This window comes from Bradysia coprophila, unplaced genomic scaffold (genome assembly GCF_014529535.1).
Source record: "Bradysia coprophila strain Holo2 unplaced genomic scaffold, BU_Bcop_v1 contig_732, whole genome shotgun sequence".
NCBI lineage: Eukaryota > Metazoa > Arthropoda > Insecta > Diptera > Sciaridae > Bradysia > Bradysia coprophila.
In genome coordinates, this window is record NW_023503972.1 from 3,686,027 (window position 1) to 3,702,941 (window position 16,915).

Genomic DNA, 16,915 nt, shown 5'->3' on the forward strand with positions numbered 1-16,915 from the left:
AAAGGTGACCAAAAACCGAAAACTCGTACTTTTCTTACACAAATTTCTCCGATCCGTACAGGGTCGTGTGTGGTGTCATTAGAAAGGTAATTAAATGTACTATTGAGCCAAATAGGGACTTCTTGGGTTTAAAATTCATCGACACTGAAATATGTGCAGTTGAAGTTTTCAACCGAAGGCTTACACTGTTCTTACTGAAATTTCTCGAGGTACACAAAACGTACAGGGTCGCATGGGGGGTGTCATTCGAAAGGTAATTTAATATGCTTTTGGGTAAAATAGGGTCTTATAAAGTTTGAATGTATCTATGATGAAATATGTACACATAAACATTTAAACTTCTATTCTAGGCGCCTAGAAATATATTTCTCAAAAATAGGCCCTGCTGGTTGGTGTCCACTTGGCCCCATTGATTATCCGTGAATACGCCTAAAGCAGTCGGCAGCATTGCCAAGAGGTCTGATTTGTTGTATTCATCAGAAACGCGACTGAAATTGTCCATTGTTCATTTTAAATTTTTGTAAATTTCTCAACATCTAGGCAAGGTACACACTAAACAACACGCAACGTTCTCGTTCTCATAAGAGGTATTTTTCTGGCGTAAGGCATGGTTGTAAAGGAAATAAAAAACTACCTACTTAATCAAATTTGATAGTTCACAGACAACTTGACAGTTGACTAACAATTTGGTAGTTTGCTAGCAGTAGATGTTTACCGGTTCAAAGCTGGACATCAACTGATGAAATTGTTCTTTCCACTTGCTCTTTAATAAACTCTATTCAGAACATACTTATACGATTTACAAAATCAAATTTCATCACAGTAATAAATTAAGATTGGCTCACCTAGTTTGTGTATATTACGTAGGTGGAAGCACGGGGTTTCAGGGGGTTTCGAACACTTAGTTTTTTCATGTTTCAGATATTGCAGTGCCGAATTCTGTCCAAGATGTGACATATTTGCAAGGTATTGGCCTTTTTCACAAAGTATAATCAGCGTAACCTTCGTAAAAAGAATCTTGAATCTGACAAGAGCACGTGTGCCAACGCGTAAAAAACAAATGTTCAAAAACCCCTGCTGAACCGTCGCGATCCTCTTGTCAAACGGACAGTACATAAACAAATTCCATCATTTATCTCTTTTGATTGAGGCTATAATCACCAGTGAAAATTCTGTTTTTCTGGGATAGCTTCTATATCCTTCATCCCACATAGCCCATCTTCGAACTTAGCCTTGGGATCTTAATTCCACAAATTAAAAAAAAGATTCATCCAAATTGGTTTAGAATTACTCAAGTTATCGTGCCTTCAACTAAGAATTGTTGCCCACATTTTGCGTTTCTCATACCATTTCGAACATTTTCAATCACAGTGAACCTTTTCGTTACCTATATTTTTCTGTATTTTCTGGTGCAAGACCCTGACTCTCAGTCAAGGGAATGAATGAACGTTATTCGTTTGGTTGAGCGTTAAAAATTATTCAGTTTACCAATATTTACGTTCAATTGGTACCAATTTTATGAAAAAAAAAACGGTCGAGTGGTGCAAAATATTTGTAAAAGAAAGATATTCAATTGTCATACTAACGTTAATGCTTAGTTTCCTCTTACCAAAAAAGTACTCAGTGTGAGAGACAAAATTGATTTTTTCAATTTTTTCTTTGTTTATTTGACAGTTTGCTCTCTCATGGAGTACTTTTTGTTGAGTGGAATGGACTCTACACTTAAGACGAATCGACACATGGCTAAATTGTTGCCTACATTTCAGGGCAAAATTCTTATTATTTTGATGATTATTTTGGACTCTCATCCTTTTTCGAAAAAGTACGACCATCGTTTGGTGTTAAAATGTGTTAGCTTTCAGCAAAATTTTACATGTTTGTGGTGATGTAATCTAACTCCGAGAAAACTCAAAATATGTGTAAATTTTCGTGAAATATTGACCTCACATCACCACAAACATTTTAATTTTTACTGAAAGCTAACACATTTTAACACCAAACGATGGTCGTACTTTTTCCAAAAAGAATGCGAGTCCAAAATTATCATCAAAATAATAAGCATTTGCCCCGAAATTTAGGCAACAATTTAGTCATGTGTATACCCTTTAAGATTCCTCTTAACTGATAAAAAAAATCATCAACAGACGTCCAGTATGCATGAAATGGCTGGCGGGCAGCTTCATTTCTGTCTTACTTCGGATATGTATATTCCAACGTCTGACGTCGTACAAATAAAATATATCGCCAAATTCAGAAGAATCAACATTTCATTGGGGATATTTTGACGACACTGTTCTCTAGGTATAATTGCTCTTAGGTTCGATTAGCCCATATGATCACCAGGCCAACATATTTATAGACATTTTTTTTGCACAAATTAAACCAAACAAAACCATGCAACGTTCACCAATTATTAATTATTACATGGTTTCAATTTCAGTAATTCGATAAATCAATCATGGTTATTTCAATCTCTGAACAAATATAATATTCACCATCAAATTCTGTCGAATGGTTATACGATTCTAATGGAAATGTCCAAATATCATATTTTAATCTGTCCGATCTAACGTTTAAAAAATTAATCCCAAATCATGTTTTATAAGTGACTGATTTCGAAAAGATCATTGATTGTTAAATGACACTCCAGTTTTTTTTTTCTTCTGTATTATGGTTATAGAATAAAACCGGAGAACCGAATCCAAATCACACAAAATATTTTTTATCTCATATCTTGAAGGCTGATGGCGTAAAATTGTGAATGTTAAAACAAATCATTTGGATCCGTTCGAGACGTTGCACAGAAATTAATTATAGATGACAGGTCTACACATATATTCCACTGGTAGGTATATATACCTGTACGTTAGACATTCATTTATTAATGAATGTTTATTGTCTCTTAGTGACCAAAAATCAAAGTTGAATAAAGGGTATAACCAACAAAAAAGAATGTGATTTGAATTTGAAAATGTTGGTGTGCATAGGCTATAATAATATGCTCAATGTCAGGTATCATATATCATCGTCAAATTAGATTATCTCTACACGAAAATCATTCAAAGTGTATGTACAATTTAATAAAACAATTCGATAATTTGATTGTGCGCAGTGAAGTATTCGATGGAAAATGTTAGAGATTTGTGCTACTGTAAAATTACCCGAAGAATATTACCCGAACCATTTGGTGTCTTGAAGACACATAAATTTTATTTGAAAGAAAGAAGAAATGAAGAAAACGTAAATATTCATCATGCTTGTCTATTAAATTACCGAACCCATGGGGAGGGCACAAAACGAGGCATGTTAATGCTTTCCTTATACCACACCATATAAATACTCTCGTATTACGTCTCCAACGAATCTTACCTTGTATTCCATGCCTTTAAATCATATTGTTAACACAGAACCCATTATATTGAAAGATAAAAACCAACAAGAAATTTATCTTCACTGTGTTTTCCCACAGCTGAAAGGCAGGGTGGCGCCATTGAAATCAATCGTACACATTTTCATATTATTACAATGCATATAGAGAGAATGTGTACGACTATCAATGCGGACTCGTGGACTGTTTAACTTAGTAGCAGGCAGAATGAATTTTATTGAATAGATCTTGTCGTCGCGTTGAAATGCCATTTCGTTTGTTGTTGTGTAGCCTTTAACAATGTCACGCTACCCCATAAATTATTTATTGAAATCACTTAATTAAGAGGATTAGCTCTATATCACTATTTTACTTGTTACGAATGATCATATTAAGTTTTATTGCTTTTTGTTGGAGAGAGCAAAGTTTCAGCATCAGACCATGCTATAAGCTTCATGATTCACATTTAATCTAAAGTTAAAGTGCATGATTAAGCGAATGTGTTCCACTGTTTCGAGCTGAGAGACAATCCAAATTTCAATTCCTAAAATATTTAAAAAAAATTTGGTGGCTAAGATACAACCAACCTTCAGAGGCTAGTCATACCTTTTTTGCATGTACATATCTAGTGAATCATAAGCGAAATGGAAAGTAAAAAAATGCCAATTTCATATAGAACATATATGAAGTACTAAAACTTCGTACGCTCACCCAAGGACATACATGATGTCCAGTATGTTCTCTGCAGAAAACACTGAAATGTATCCACATAGTTGGTTCGGTTAAGCAAAATCATTGACATCACTTTAGGACAACAGAGGCGCAAGCCACCAAACTCCCAACGAACAAACATACGTGGAATATTGCTGACCTTATATCAGTAGCTCAGACTAATCTCGCTCTGTTGTCTATGAAACGATTAATTTTATCCTTAATTAGACCTGTTCCGTACACAGTTTAAGGGGTCATTAATGAATTACGTAACGCTCCTCAGTGCTGCCATCATAATTGAATCTTTAATAAGTTGAATAAGTGTAAGTCAAGACTTCACATTAAATTATCAAATTGCAAATTGTGTTTCTAATAATCAGATGGTTGTCCACAGTAACAACATTTAATTGAATCGGTTTGCGTCTCGGATTTAGTACTGATAACGTTCTCTGTATTACGTTACGAGAATGTAAGTCTTGTTTGTGAATACAATTCAGTCAACGGCTAAAAGCCTGCGACGGTGTTGTGTTGCATTTTTAAGATTCAATTGTCATGACAGCACTGAAAAAGCGTTAAGTAATTTACGAGTGATCCTAATTTAATATTCTGGCGCAAAATTTGAATGTAAATTCAATTCCGATAATTCCTTGACAAGCGCAGTTCCAAAGCTCAAATCAGGTATTGTCTTTGTCAGCATTTACGCTCCACCTCCACCTCAAATCTTAAATCGAACTGAGGTCAAAATCTAAATTGTTATTATCATAAGGCACAGTTGAACCATGCCCTCATATAATCGTCTACAGACTTGTGCATAACCCAACGGTGCATCTAATAAAAAATCTCTGAAACCATTAAACAAAACCACAAAGCTCGTAACAGGCAAATACCTCATTTTATTCAACCGTGCACAATTTCGCCCTACAGGACATATATGAATAATTAACGAGGAAAAGAGGTGCACCATCGAGTGGCTAATTTAGCGCAAATACACCACCGAAATGTCAATGGATTGAGAATATTAATGCAACATTAAAATAGGCAAATAGAAAGAGAGAGAGGGAGAGAAGCGACAGCGACATTCATCGTAAATTGTATGCCCACGGTAAATGGACATAATTTTGATTTATGGTCATTGTGCATCGCTATTATTAAATAGGAAACAAAAACTCATTTGAATTAATGATGCGGTTGGATTAGGATTGGAGTGTAATTTTCTGTCGTATACATGTCAGTGGTATGGATATGTGGAGAATCGTACGTTTTATTATGCATTTTATAAGTCATTAAATGTATAATTCAATTGTTGCGATTATGTTCCAGAAATGTCACATATAGCATTATAAACATGCAATTTTCTTCTTCATAAAATATTTTTTTTTCCATTTTATATTTCCAATTTTTAATTTTATTAAATTATTGTGAAACAAAAAAAAAATAAATAAAAATCAACTGACGACGAATTGAAATTGAATATTATAACGACAACGACACACATTCCTAACGAGTAATTTTACATCTATGCTCATACTAATTACACACTTTAGAGGATTGCATGTCAATTGTTTACGTTAACAAACAATAGAAAATGGGAGAAAATGATTTTTCAATTACAGGTAGGGTAATATCTAACCTAACTCTTACCGTGTTACACGTTCTGGTTAGATTTACAACACATTCTTTTGTATCGTCAAATAGGCACTGTTAAATATAAAGCGCTGCTATATTATTAAAACGTCTCTGTTATGTCGTTGTTATAACAGCCCACGTAGCCTCCGCACATTTTTTTTTTCTCTAATGCGTCTTTTTTATAAATGTATTTAGAGACGAGTCAAATGAACCCATTGTTTTACCTGACTGTGATGTGGGCTACGCATACAATTTGCTGATTCAGTTACATCAATTGAATGTGGAATCTTTACAGTTTGAATGTTTGATAATAATTCCGATTCAGCGACTCTGGTGAGAAAACAATCCCCAATCAGAATATGTTCAGGGCGTTAATTACCATAAAGAAATGGAATACAGCAGCTATGAAATTTTCCGTTTAATTGATTGGTTGATGTTTTTGTGACAAACAGCTTATTATTCAGAAATCAGAACATAAAACCGTTAATTGCTTGAAGAGATCGTGCTCAAAATGGTTTCGGAATTTGTAGTTATTTATGGAAATTCACGAATTCTTCTTTCTATCAGCTTGAGATAAGCGAGTGAAAATTCATTAAAAAATTTATGCAGGTTATGGGCTCGATTTTCTGAACGCCTTTTTTATCCCGCACAGAGTCCCATTGTGTCTGCAGTAACAAATAACAATTATTTGTTTTAAGTATATTAAACAATAACTATTGCAGTCATTCATGCTAATTAGTAGGTAATCGATTTGTAATCATTATTCAATTGCACGCCCGCCCGTCTGAATCCTAACATAAAGAAATAAATGTAGAGATACAATGCATAAGCGATGAGACATCGTCAATTAGACCATATTTCAATTAATTTATTAGCAATGCGTTGATCATCCTCAATTTTGTGAATGAACCCTTGTATATCGTCACACTGAGTTGGGTCAAATATTTTCTAATCAAAATTTTAATTCTCCTATATCTATTGTCACTATTGACGCTTTAGTTATTTACTATGCTGGTGCATGTAATAAGGCTATTGCATGTATAGGCAATTGCCTTTACATCACTCGCATAGTAAAACGTCGTACTACACACGGAAAATAAAGTGATATCTCGTATCACGATGAGTAAATGTACCTCGGGCTAAAGCCCTCGGTTACTTTTACTCATCTGGATACGAGATATCACTTTACTTCCCTTGCATAGTAATGTACTATTACATAAAAAGGGATTTGAAAAGTAGAGTTTTCGTGTGAATTTTGTTGATCAGAGGCGAAGTGAAGCCGAGGACAATTAACAAACGAAAACAAGACTTTTCAACCTTTATTCCGAGTTACGTAATGGATTTTACATGGTTTTGAAACCTAAACAAAATGTCTTGTCTCCTTGGGAAGAGTGTAATAAACCATTTTCGACCCTAGGGAAAACAAATGCATGTAAACCAAATTAAAACAACTCACAACAGAAATTTTAACTTTAGGCTACGGGAATATAGTTTAATTTAGTTTGGTTTTTCTTTACGAAGACACCTTCGAATGTTATGGTTTGACTTCCTACATCATTGAACCTTAAACACTACGTTTTCGACCCTCTTTTTTTGCACAAAATTGCAATTAAATCTTTGAACTAACTAAAACCGAAACAAGAAACTGCAAGCGCCATCGAAACAGAAATCATATTTTTTACCAATTTTTTTTTTTTTTAGGTTTCAAAAAGAAACACACCACGGGAATATCGTTGGTTTTATGAAGCGCCGGCGCCAGACTCTTCCAACATTGCCGAAAATTTCAAAGACTTCATTATACATTCAATTTTTCTAACGCATTTAAAAATTGTTTTATTTATGCACCGTATCAGCGGCATTTCTTTAACATTTATGTCAATTTAACGAAATGAAAAAGAAAAGAAAAATGAAATGAGAAAACAGCATCGCAAATTGTTGCAAGCCCTTTTTCGTTACCCAAAATGCACCATACAACATAAAAATAAATGTACTGCACATAATGTCGTGTGTAGCGGCGTATGTTCTCATTACGTTGTGCTATGAGAGTGCTAAAAATGAAATTCAAAGCTCTGCTTCGTCAGATTTCCTGTACACCGTGTAACTCACTGGAAAACTTTATTTTTGCATTGTAACAAATCCCGTTGAGGTGATGTTGCTCTATGATACAAAGAAGGAATCTCTTGTTGCAGTTGGGAGATATGGTATTTCGTCACCGATGTCTCTTTTAGGTCTATGCAACACACTTCAAGCATGAGTGATCCTCTAAATAGATTAGTGGACAATGTGTACAAAATTTGCATACAAAACAGTACACTGTTTGGCAGCTGTCACGAGGATCACTCATGTTGGCAGTGCGTTGGTCTAAGGCATTTCGTTAAATAATATCTTCCCATTTCAAACAAAGATGCAAAGATGTAAAGATGCACCAAAATTTAATCAATCTCGGTAAATATGTACAAGCATAACGAGACCAGCAGTCACTATCCGTTCTAAATTTTCACAATTTTGATTTCGAGGCCTTGTACATATCTCGCATTTGCCGTCTCAGTATTTTACCACTCGCATTTCGCGGTATTTCATCGACAAATTTCGCACCTCCTCTCAATCGCTTCACTTTACTCGTATTGTCCGCTACGAATTGGACGATCTCTTTTTCTGTAAGCTGTACGCCCGGTTGCTTGACAACGTAAGCGAATGGAAGTTCTCCGGCCTTTTCATCTGGGATACCGATCACGCAACAATCTTTAACCTTCGAATTGGATAGCAGTAATGCTTCGAGTTCTGCTGGAGCTACCTGGTTTGCGTTGTATTTGATCAGCTCCTTCAATCGATCGACGATGAAGAAATGTTCGTCTTCGTCATAGTACCCAATGTCGCCAGTATGAAGCCATCCATTCTTGTCGATGGCATTGTTGGTGGCATCAGTATCATTTAGATAACCTTTCATGATCACGGGACCTTTGAAGCACAGTTCTCCTTGTTGATGCGGTCCCAATGACTTTCCATTTTCATCTACGACCTTTTCATAAGAAATTTTGAGGAAATGGAGGAAAACATTGCCTGTTCATCGATTAAAGAATTCTTACCTTACAGTAAATTCCCGGAAGGACTTGACCAACTGATCCCGGTTTTACTACCAAAGTCGAAGCTATCGTTCTAAGTGTTGATTCCGACATACCGTAAGCTTGCCGAATCATTACCTCCGTATTGTAGTTTTTCAAAAATCTTTCACGCACCTGATCTTCCACTTCTTTACTTAATGCAGCTGCTCCGCAAGCTATGCCTGGAAGTTACACTTATGCAGTCAACAGTAAACTCAAAATCCCTTCATTTCAATACTTATTAGAGACGACAGATCGTACTTGTCGACCAGAGGACTTTTAGCTAGAAAAACCATAATCGGTGGTACGACAGAAACGGTGGAAATTTTGTACTCCTGAATGCATCGTAGAAAGGATTCGTTATCGAATTTCGGTAGAAACACAAAGGTGGCATCACGTGAACAAGCATTTATGATCATTGCAAAAAAGCCCATCGAATGGAACCACGGTGCGACGGAAGAACCAACAATATTATCGCCGAGAAATTGTTTTGCTAAATTGATTGTATCACGCATGCCCTGAACGATGCTCATTATATTCATTTGTGTAATTAGAACCGCTTTCGGCATGCCCGTTGTGCCGGAACTGTTTGCTATGTAAGCCACTTGATCCCGACTAACCCTTTGTGCTACATACTTTTCGACATTGAAATCTTTCTTCTCGTACTTCTGGATGAAGTCATGTAGAGAAATGGCATTACTCTGGAGCTTGTCTCTACCGAACACTATCACTCGTTCCACAAACTTTAGTTTTTTGCACACTTTTAGTGTTTGATCAGCTGTGGATGGAGCTGTGAACACAAATCTGGGCTTGGAAAGTTGGAGTGAATGTTTCAGCTCACCTGTAAATTGTATGAAAGTAATGTTGATCACGAGGTGTCTAATTATAACTCATTCTTACGTTCGGTGTACGTGGTATTGATTGGAGCTACAATCGCGCTCAAATAAAATGCTCCAAAAACGATGGCAGGGAATTCGAATCGATTTTCCGACACTATAGAAACAACATCGTTCTGTCGGATTCCGGCTCCATACAGTACTCTCGCCAATAGACTCGTCTGCTCGAGCATGTCTTTATAGGTCCACTTTTCGTTGGTTGCCCCATTTATCTTTTGAAGAAAAATCGATTAGACTTTGCATACGGACCTATCGATAGTCGGATCTCATACAAAACACGTTTTATCCTCTCCAAGTTGAAAGTCAGACATAACCATCGCACCAAGTGAGGGACAATCAGCGTCCACTTTGTCCGTTTCGGTCGGATCACCGCCGTAGATCACATAGGGATCACTTTCTGTAGTCATCTTTATTCGTTCGAAACGATCAACAAATTGAAAACTACACACGATTGAGGCCAGTAATGAACTGAAGTGCTTGGAAGAAGATAAACCTTATCTCGATTTCTTTTCACTTTATTGTAAATAAAAAGTGAAGAAAGATAAGCACAACAGCGAAGATGATAATTTTGAAAAATATTTGTGTACTCAGTGTTTGTCAATTGAAGGCGCAGTTCTACGTTCGTCTCATAATCGTAAATGTAAGTGTAGTACACAGAACCATTATCATTGTATGAGTGCCAATAACTCCATCTAAAACTATTGGCGCGGACACTCTAATATATAATTATTTATGCAATGAAGTAATGACTTATTTACCGAACGTGCAGTGAGTAAACTATTTTTAGAGGAAACGTCAGTGAATTTAGGAAAACGACTTTGCCGCGCATTAATGCTCTGTGATTTGGTAGAATCTTCCAAGATTTGCTAAGATTTTACTAAAAAAAACATTTTGGCAAATTAACTTACAGTGAACGACATCTCAAATGTCTCACTGTCATTTTTTTCAGATTTGCAATGACACAATAAAATTCTCAGAAAAATTTGACAGTGAGACATTTGAGATGTCGTTCACTGTATAGAAAATCTTAGCAAATGTAGCAAATCAAAAATGCCCTCGTTGCTGTAGTCGTCTTTACTGATAACAGATAAACTCTTCTTCCACAAAATTATGTACTCGACATTAGGTCAGGCCTCTCACTCTAAATTTTGACTCCTTATTAAGGAATTAAGGGGGTTTTAGCACAAAAATAAGGAGAAATAAGGAAATTGTTAGTTGAAATTAAGGAAAAATAAGGAGAATTTTTTCGATAAAAATCGAAATTTTTTTAAGATACAGCAATTAACATCGGAAGTCCGCCTCAACTTTAAAATAAAACTCATTATTGTTTATTTTGACGTATCGTTTTTGTGAAGTTGTATCGTAAAATTAACTTTTATCACGATGAAAATTTGAATATTTTGGGCGCGTTTAAGGCTTGTATTAAATTCTTAGCAAAGCTTATCCTTACCAATTATTACTGTAACCGTGGATTTACATAGCAACGTAAAAGTGACAGATGCAATGTTTTTTAAATACTGCAACCCGAAATTTCATTCATAAAATTAAAATTATGAATGAAATTTCGAGTTGCCGTATGAGAAAATTTTTGCATCTGTCACTTTTACGTTGCTATGTAAATCCACAGTAAGTGAGCTTCAAATTCAAAATGCAGCGCATCACTGTTCATTTTGACGTACATATCGTTTTTGTAGGGTGGTAGTTTTCAATCAGTTTTCGAAGCGACAAAATTTTTGAAATTTAAGACGCACTTACGGCGTGAATTCTTACCTGACCCCACCTTCAAGTTTAAAAACTTGCTGGATTAGATTTTGATCTCGTTAACTGCAAAAGCTGTTGTTTGTTATCCCGTTCGAATTTCGGAAAAATAATAAATTGGTGAAAGTATAAAAGTATAAATTTTAAAGAAGTAAGTGTATATAAGGCTAAAACCTTGAATTGTTTGTAATAAGGACGCATGTCTCAGACAATGTTAAGGGTGATTTACATGTTAAATAAAATAGTTCTACTCGAGACTCTCGAGCCGAGAGGCGGCGGCGTGGAACCACAAAAATATATGTAGCAGTCATGTTAGAACGATCATGAGCTACGACACCAACTTTTTATTAGAGATCTTTGTGTTAAGTAATAGAACTTGTTATCTTTGCCGCGCAGCGATTTTTTTTTTCTTAATTTGGTTGCCGTCGATGAAATTTGCGAAAAATAAGGAAAATAAGGACTTTTTAATAAAATAAGGAGGAATAAGGAGGATTTTATGAAAATAAGGAAAAATAAGGAAATAAGGAGGTGTGAGAGGCCTGCATTAGGTTCTAAAGAAAATATCCTCACAAGTTATTTTGATTTTCTCCATTTCTCTTGACGTTTAGAACGTTTTCAGGAAAATTTGTAAAAATCTATAAAATTGCGTCCATTCCATCCATTATGAACACTTTGAACTAACGTTCAAGGAACATTAATCCATTTTCGAAATTTTATGAAAACAGATTTTTTTAGGTCGGCGTACGTACTGAGCAAAAAAAATGTTTTGCAATATACCTCGAAAATGTACCGTTGATATCATCAAAATCATAATAATATCAACAAACTCATCTCCTTAAGTTTCCTATCTTTTAAAGTTTTTGAAAAACTCACAAAATTATTCTAATTAGAAGATTTTTGTATTGAAGCTTAAGAGCGATGTTTCGCTGAAATTATTTGTATTATTTGATGTTTTAGTAAAACAGTTTTACCACAAATTCTATGGAAAAGATGTAAAACCGCAACACCGGCCTTTAATAAAAAATAAGTTTGTTCTTTTGATAGTTTGACCAGTTCTGAGAAAAGTGAACAGTTTGGATAAATCATAGACTTTTCTCAGAGCTCAAACTGCTGCAGATGGGATTAATTAGAGTGGATACGCCCTCGACTGCTGTTCAAAATCAGAGGTTTTTTTTCTCTTAATTTATATCTTTACTACTGTGGAAATCAAATTCCGAATAAGAGCTACTTAGAACATCACCCTTAGGTGTATAAGATGAAAAAGAGACCGATAGCTCAGGTCCTCCCGCCTCCATGCATACAATTTACTTATAATAACTTACTTATTACAGACAGGGGACAGTGTTAATCGTGTTAATGCTAATGTACGACGTAACAATCTAAATAATTCCCGCGAAACGTTCGAATATTGTACAACTGCCAAAATCCAATCTATTTTAGTTATATAATAAAGAAACGCACAAATGTAGGCTTTTAGGTGAAGCATCAATTGATCTTAAGAGCGCTCACCCCTTGGCAATTTTCTAGCCTACATTTATGCCGCAAAAATATTCGTTTTTTGATGATTTCTCTGAACCAAGATCTTTTTTTGAAAAAGTAAAACCATTAAAGCATGTAAAAATGTGTTACTTTTAAGGGAGAAATTGGTTTGTAGTCGTTAAGTTAAACCACTTAGAGAAACCTTTGCAAAACACATAAATGTACACATTTGCAAAGGTTTCTCCAAGTTAATACTAACACATTTTAGCGTGCTTTCAATTTCATTTATTTCCAAAAAAAACTTCTTAAATTAAACACACAGCGTAGCTCCAGTATGCGTTACAATTCTAAGGAGCTACAACAAATGCTTTAATGGTTTTACTTTTTCAAAAAAAGATTTTCTGTTCAGAGAAATCATCAAAAACGAATATTTTTGCGCACAAATGTAGGCTAGAAAATTGCCAAGGGTTGATCGTTCTTAAAGGGAATCTATACATGGATAAATTGTTGCCTTCATTTTGGGGCAAAATTATTATAATTTTGAAAATAATTTTAGATTCGCATCCTTTTTGGAAAAAGTCCGACAATCGTTTGGTGTTAAAATGTATTAGCTTTCAATAAAAATTTAACTTTTTGTGGTGACGTAACCTCAGTCCTAGAAAACTCAATATTTTGAGAGGTTACATCACCACAAACATTTAAATTTTTCCAAAAAGGATGCGAATCAAAAATTATTATCAAAATAATGCCCCGAAATGTAGGCAGTTTAGCCATGTATAGATTCCTCTTAAGAGCAACATGCACATTTCAACGGTACATTGTCGATGTATGGAAGAAACTTTTTGTTTAAAATATCAATTGTAATCAATAAAATTTATTTCAAAAGGTTCACGGTAAATTCGATCGGTATTTCGCTATAAAAACAAAGTTTTAACAAAAAAAAAAATTTCTGCTATAAAGGAAGGTTCAATTCTAATCCAATTGAAACATGAACGACTCATCACTCACTGTGTCCTCACAGAATCATTGGTACTTGCTACCTGCATGTGTACCAACCACGGACCAAAACTAAACTGATTTTCAGGAAGTAATTCAATCTTATATTTCTCGGGTCAATTTCAAACCAATTCCCTTTTCAAAAGAAAATACAGAATTTTCTCTTCAATTCAAAATTATATTGTTCGCATAAAGGTACTGCAGCCATTCAGGACATATATTATAAAAATATCAATACACCGATTCTCAAACGCACGGAATAAGTAGGTAATTGCAAACATTTGAGATATGTCTATAAAACACACAACAACAATAGCGCACAAAATGCGAAATTCCTATGTTGACAATATTCTGTATCAGCTACGTTATTTACCTAAAATATCCACTTCAGAACAACAATACGACAAATGGGGTTACCAGCCATGGCATTGTTGGGCGATACAATCATCTGAGCCAATTTTGTATAGAAAATACGGTTTGTTACATACATAGATCACATACACATATCGTATATCAAAGACTATTAAGAAACGATTTACCCATCTCATCCCTTATTTTTATCATAATTGCGGCAAACGAGTTAATCTCCTCCAACCAGGGGGTACTTAAGTTAAGCCTGTGCAAATATAGTTTCGAAAATAATTGTGCACATGAAAACCATTTAATGTTTCTCTTTAACTGTCTTCGATGTGTGTAAAATGGTACGAGAATTCGATAGCTCAAAGGAATAAACAGAAATAAATGTTGTGCTGCAGCAAAGATTAAAAAGATTCTACGTTCGGTCTTTTGTGTATGCGTAAATTGAATGCCAGCCACTGATATCGCTGACGGTTAATCCAATTGCTTTGAAGTATCAACAAGAATGCCGATGCTTTCAGGGTGGAATTATTCAATTTTATTTGCTCGTTTTTCCTTAAATATTTTTACTTTTTAAATTGTTATGCAAGTGATACTTTTCGTTCCACATGAGTCGTTCAAAAATTTGCAGGCACATAATGTGCGTTTGGTATAATTCATTCCGTAATCTTATATTCTATTTAGTATAAATGTAAAAAACATGTGAAGTTCACTGAACGAATCAGTCTACAATATTAAGAGAGTTCCAAGATTTCTCGTTTGCAACGAAATACATGAAAATTTGCTCAGCATTAAGCCACGGTAGTGGGTTCGAAACAAAGACGACAGATCGTTGAGTGTCTTATCAATGGTCTCTCATCGTCTTGGCTTTTCTTCAAAATGACGCATAGTGAGATTGTGGGATATTAGTTCGACTGAAGAAGGTTTGAATTGCAATGTATCTACGTTAATTTGTTTAATCTAGTCAAACAACAGCAACTTTCGTGATGAATTGAAATTTCATCACAATTATGATTCGTCAGAGTTTGTCGTAAGCCAAATGGTAAAGTGTTCATAGAGCATTTACCAGTACCACTAACACAGGGGCCTGATGAGAAATGGTGCTTTTGAATTGTATATAGGGTAAGCGCACCAATCCTCGGATAATAATCAACCGTCGTACACATATTGTTCTCTCATTCATAAAAGAAATTAATGAATGAAACAACAATATGTGTCTGAGAACTCCTTCTTGTCCGAGGATCGGTACGCTGACCTATTAATGCAGCACTTCGAAAGACGTATTTCATTTTCTCTCAAATCGAAACGATCTAATGTCTTACTGCTAGTGCAATAAGCTTAGTACCATGTAATATGTGGATATTTCAACGTAAGATTAGTTTATCAGAACGGTAGCTCTAGTACTTCAGTTCAAAAATGGTTTTGGTTCCGGGCTCCGTACAGCTAAGAAAATTCTATTTTATAGGTGCTTTGATTTGATTCTGATTTGATTCTTACATAATTTTTCTAGTCGACTATTGTTATTCGCTTATTCGTTTCATATGCATATGCCTTTATGCTAGATGAATATAATGTACAATTTGCCCATTGTTATAAATCTAGTTAATGGCATGTTCGATAATTCGTTCGATTGATAAAATATCGACTATTTCCTTACAATCTATTATCGATATTTTCACAAAATATCAATCGAATGTTTTATCGATAGTCGATATGTATCACTGATAATCGGTAAATTTTGACTGATTCGATTATCGGTCGATATTTGTCGGTTATCAATTGAATCGATTATTACCATAGCAAGAATCTTGATATATCTATGTAGCGACACTTAGTAGCAGATCCGGATATTACAGTATACAGACCTTCCACTTCTTCTTATTATCCTTATTCTCCTTATTTTTGATGAACCCTCCTTAATCCTCCTTATTTTTAGTAAATTCTCCTATTTTCCTAATTTTTCGACAAAAAAACGAATGAACATAAATTTTCGCTCGCTTCGCTCATATATATCTACTCACTTGTACCGAACAGGTACCAATTATTGATTAAGAACAGTAGAACACTTTCAATGTCGTTGTATGAGCTAGACCTAGAGAGAATCATTGTGATATGAATAGTTCAATCAAAAATTATTTAAAAATTTATGAAACAAAACTTTTACAAATAAAGACTTTTCGAATGACGAACGGTACAGTTATGCATTAATATGCTAAAGGTAAATTTTTTTGTGGAGTCGTAAAGAAGGAGGACTAAAACAACAATCTAATTCGTTTGTCAAACGTTCTAGCTTGACGACATTAGACGACATTTTTAGAAAGTCTACTCTAAGGCTCGGAACGGGTTCGGGTTGACCTGATCAGTTCAGGTTATGACCCGAACCGGTTTTAGACCCGAACCGGAACTAAGATTTCGGGTTCAACCCGAACTTGACCCGAACCAGAATTTTCGATTTCGGGTTCAAACCGAACCCGACCCGAACCCGAAATTATTCAACCCGTACTTGACCCGAACCCGAATTTCCATTTCGGGTTTAACCCGAACCTGATCTGAACCCGAAATTTTCAAATAGATCAGGTCTGGTTCGGGTGACCCGAAAATTTTACGCTAAAAAATGCCAAAAA

At 35.0% G+C, this 16,915-nt stretch overlaps 1 protein-coding gene across 1 annotated transcript; it reads right to left on the bottom strand.

The window, feature by feature from the left end:
- Positions 1 to 8,119: 8,119 nt before the first annotated feature.
- On the bottom strand, positions 8,120 to 10,317 carry LOC119084212 (4-coumarate--CoA ligase 1-like). The gene is made up of 5 exons (XM_037194107.1): positions 9,974 to 10,317; positions 9,706 to 9,913; positions 9,044 to 9,646; positions 8,791 to 8,987; positions 8,120 to 8,723 (listed from the first exon to the last, which is right to left on the bottom strand). Exons 1-5 carry the CDS (start codon positions 10,106 to 10,108, stop codon positions 8,202 to 8,204), a joined length of 1,665 nt encoding a protein of 554 aa, XP_037050002.1. The 5' UTR covers positions 10,109 to 10,317; the 3' UTR covers positions 8,120 to 8,201.
- Between the last annotated feature and the right edge of the window lie 6,598 nt (positions 10,318 to 16,915).

Excerpts from the sequence above, each read along its gene's own strand:
- LOC119084212 (XM_037194107.1), bottom strand. The coding sequence starts at position 10,108 with ATGACTACAGAAAGTGATCCCTATGTGATCTACGGCGGTGATCCGACC. Across the intron at positions 9,914-9,973 it reads GAGAGGATAAAACGTGTTTT|ATAAATGGGGCAACCAACGA; the intron begins GTATGAGATCCG and ends TTTCTTCAAAAG. Across the intron at positions 9,647-9,705 it reads CAATACCACGTACACCGAAC|GTGAGCTGAAACATTCACTC; the intron begins GTAAGAATGAGT and ends TACAATTTACAG.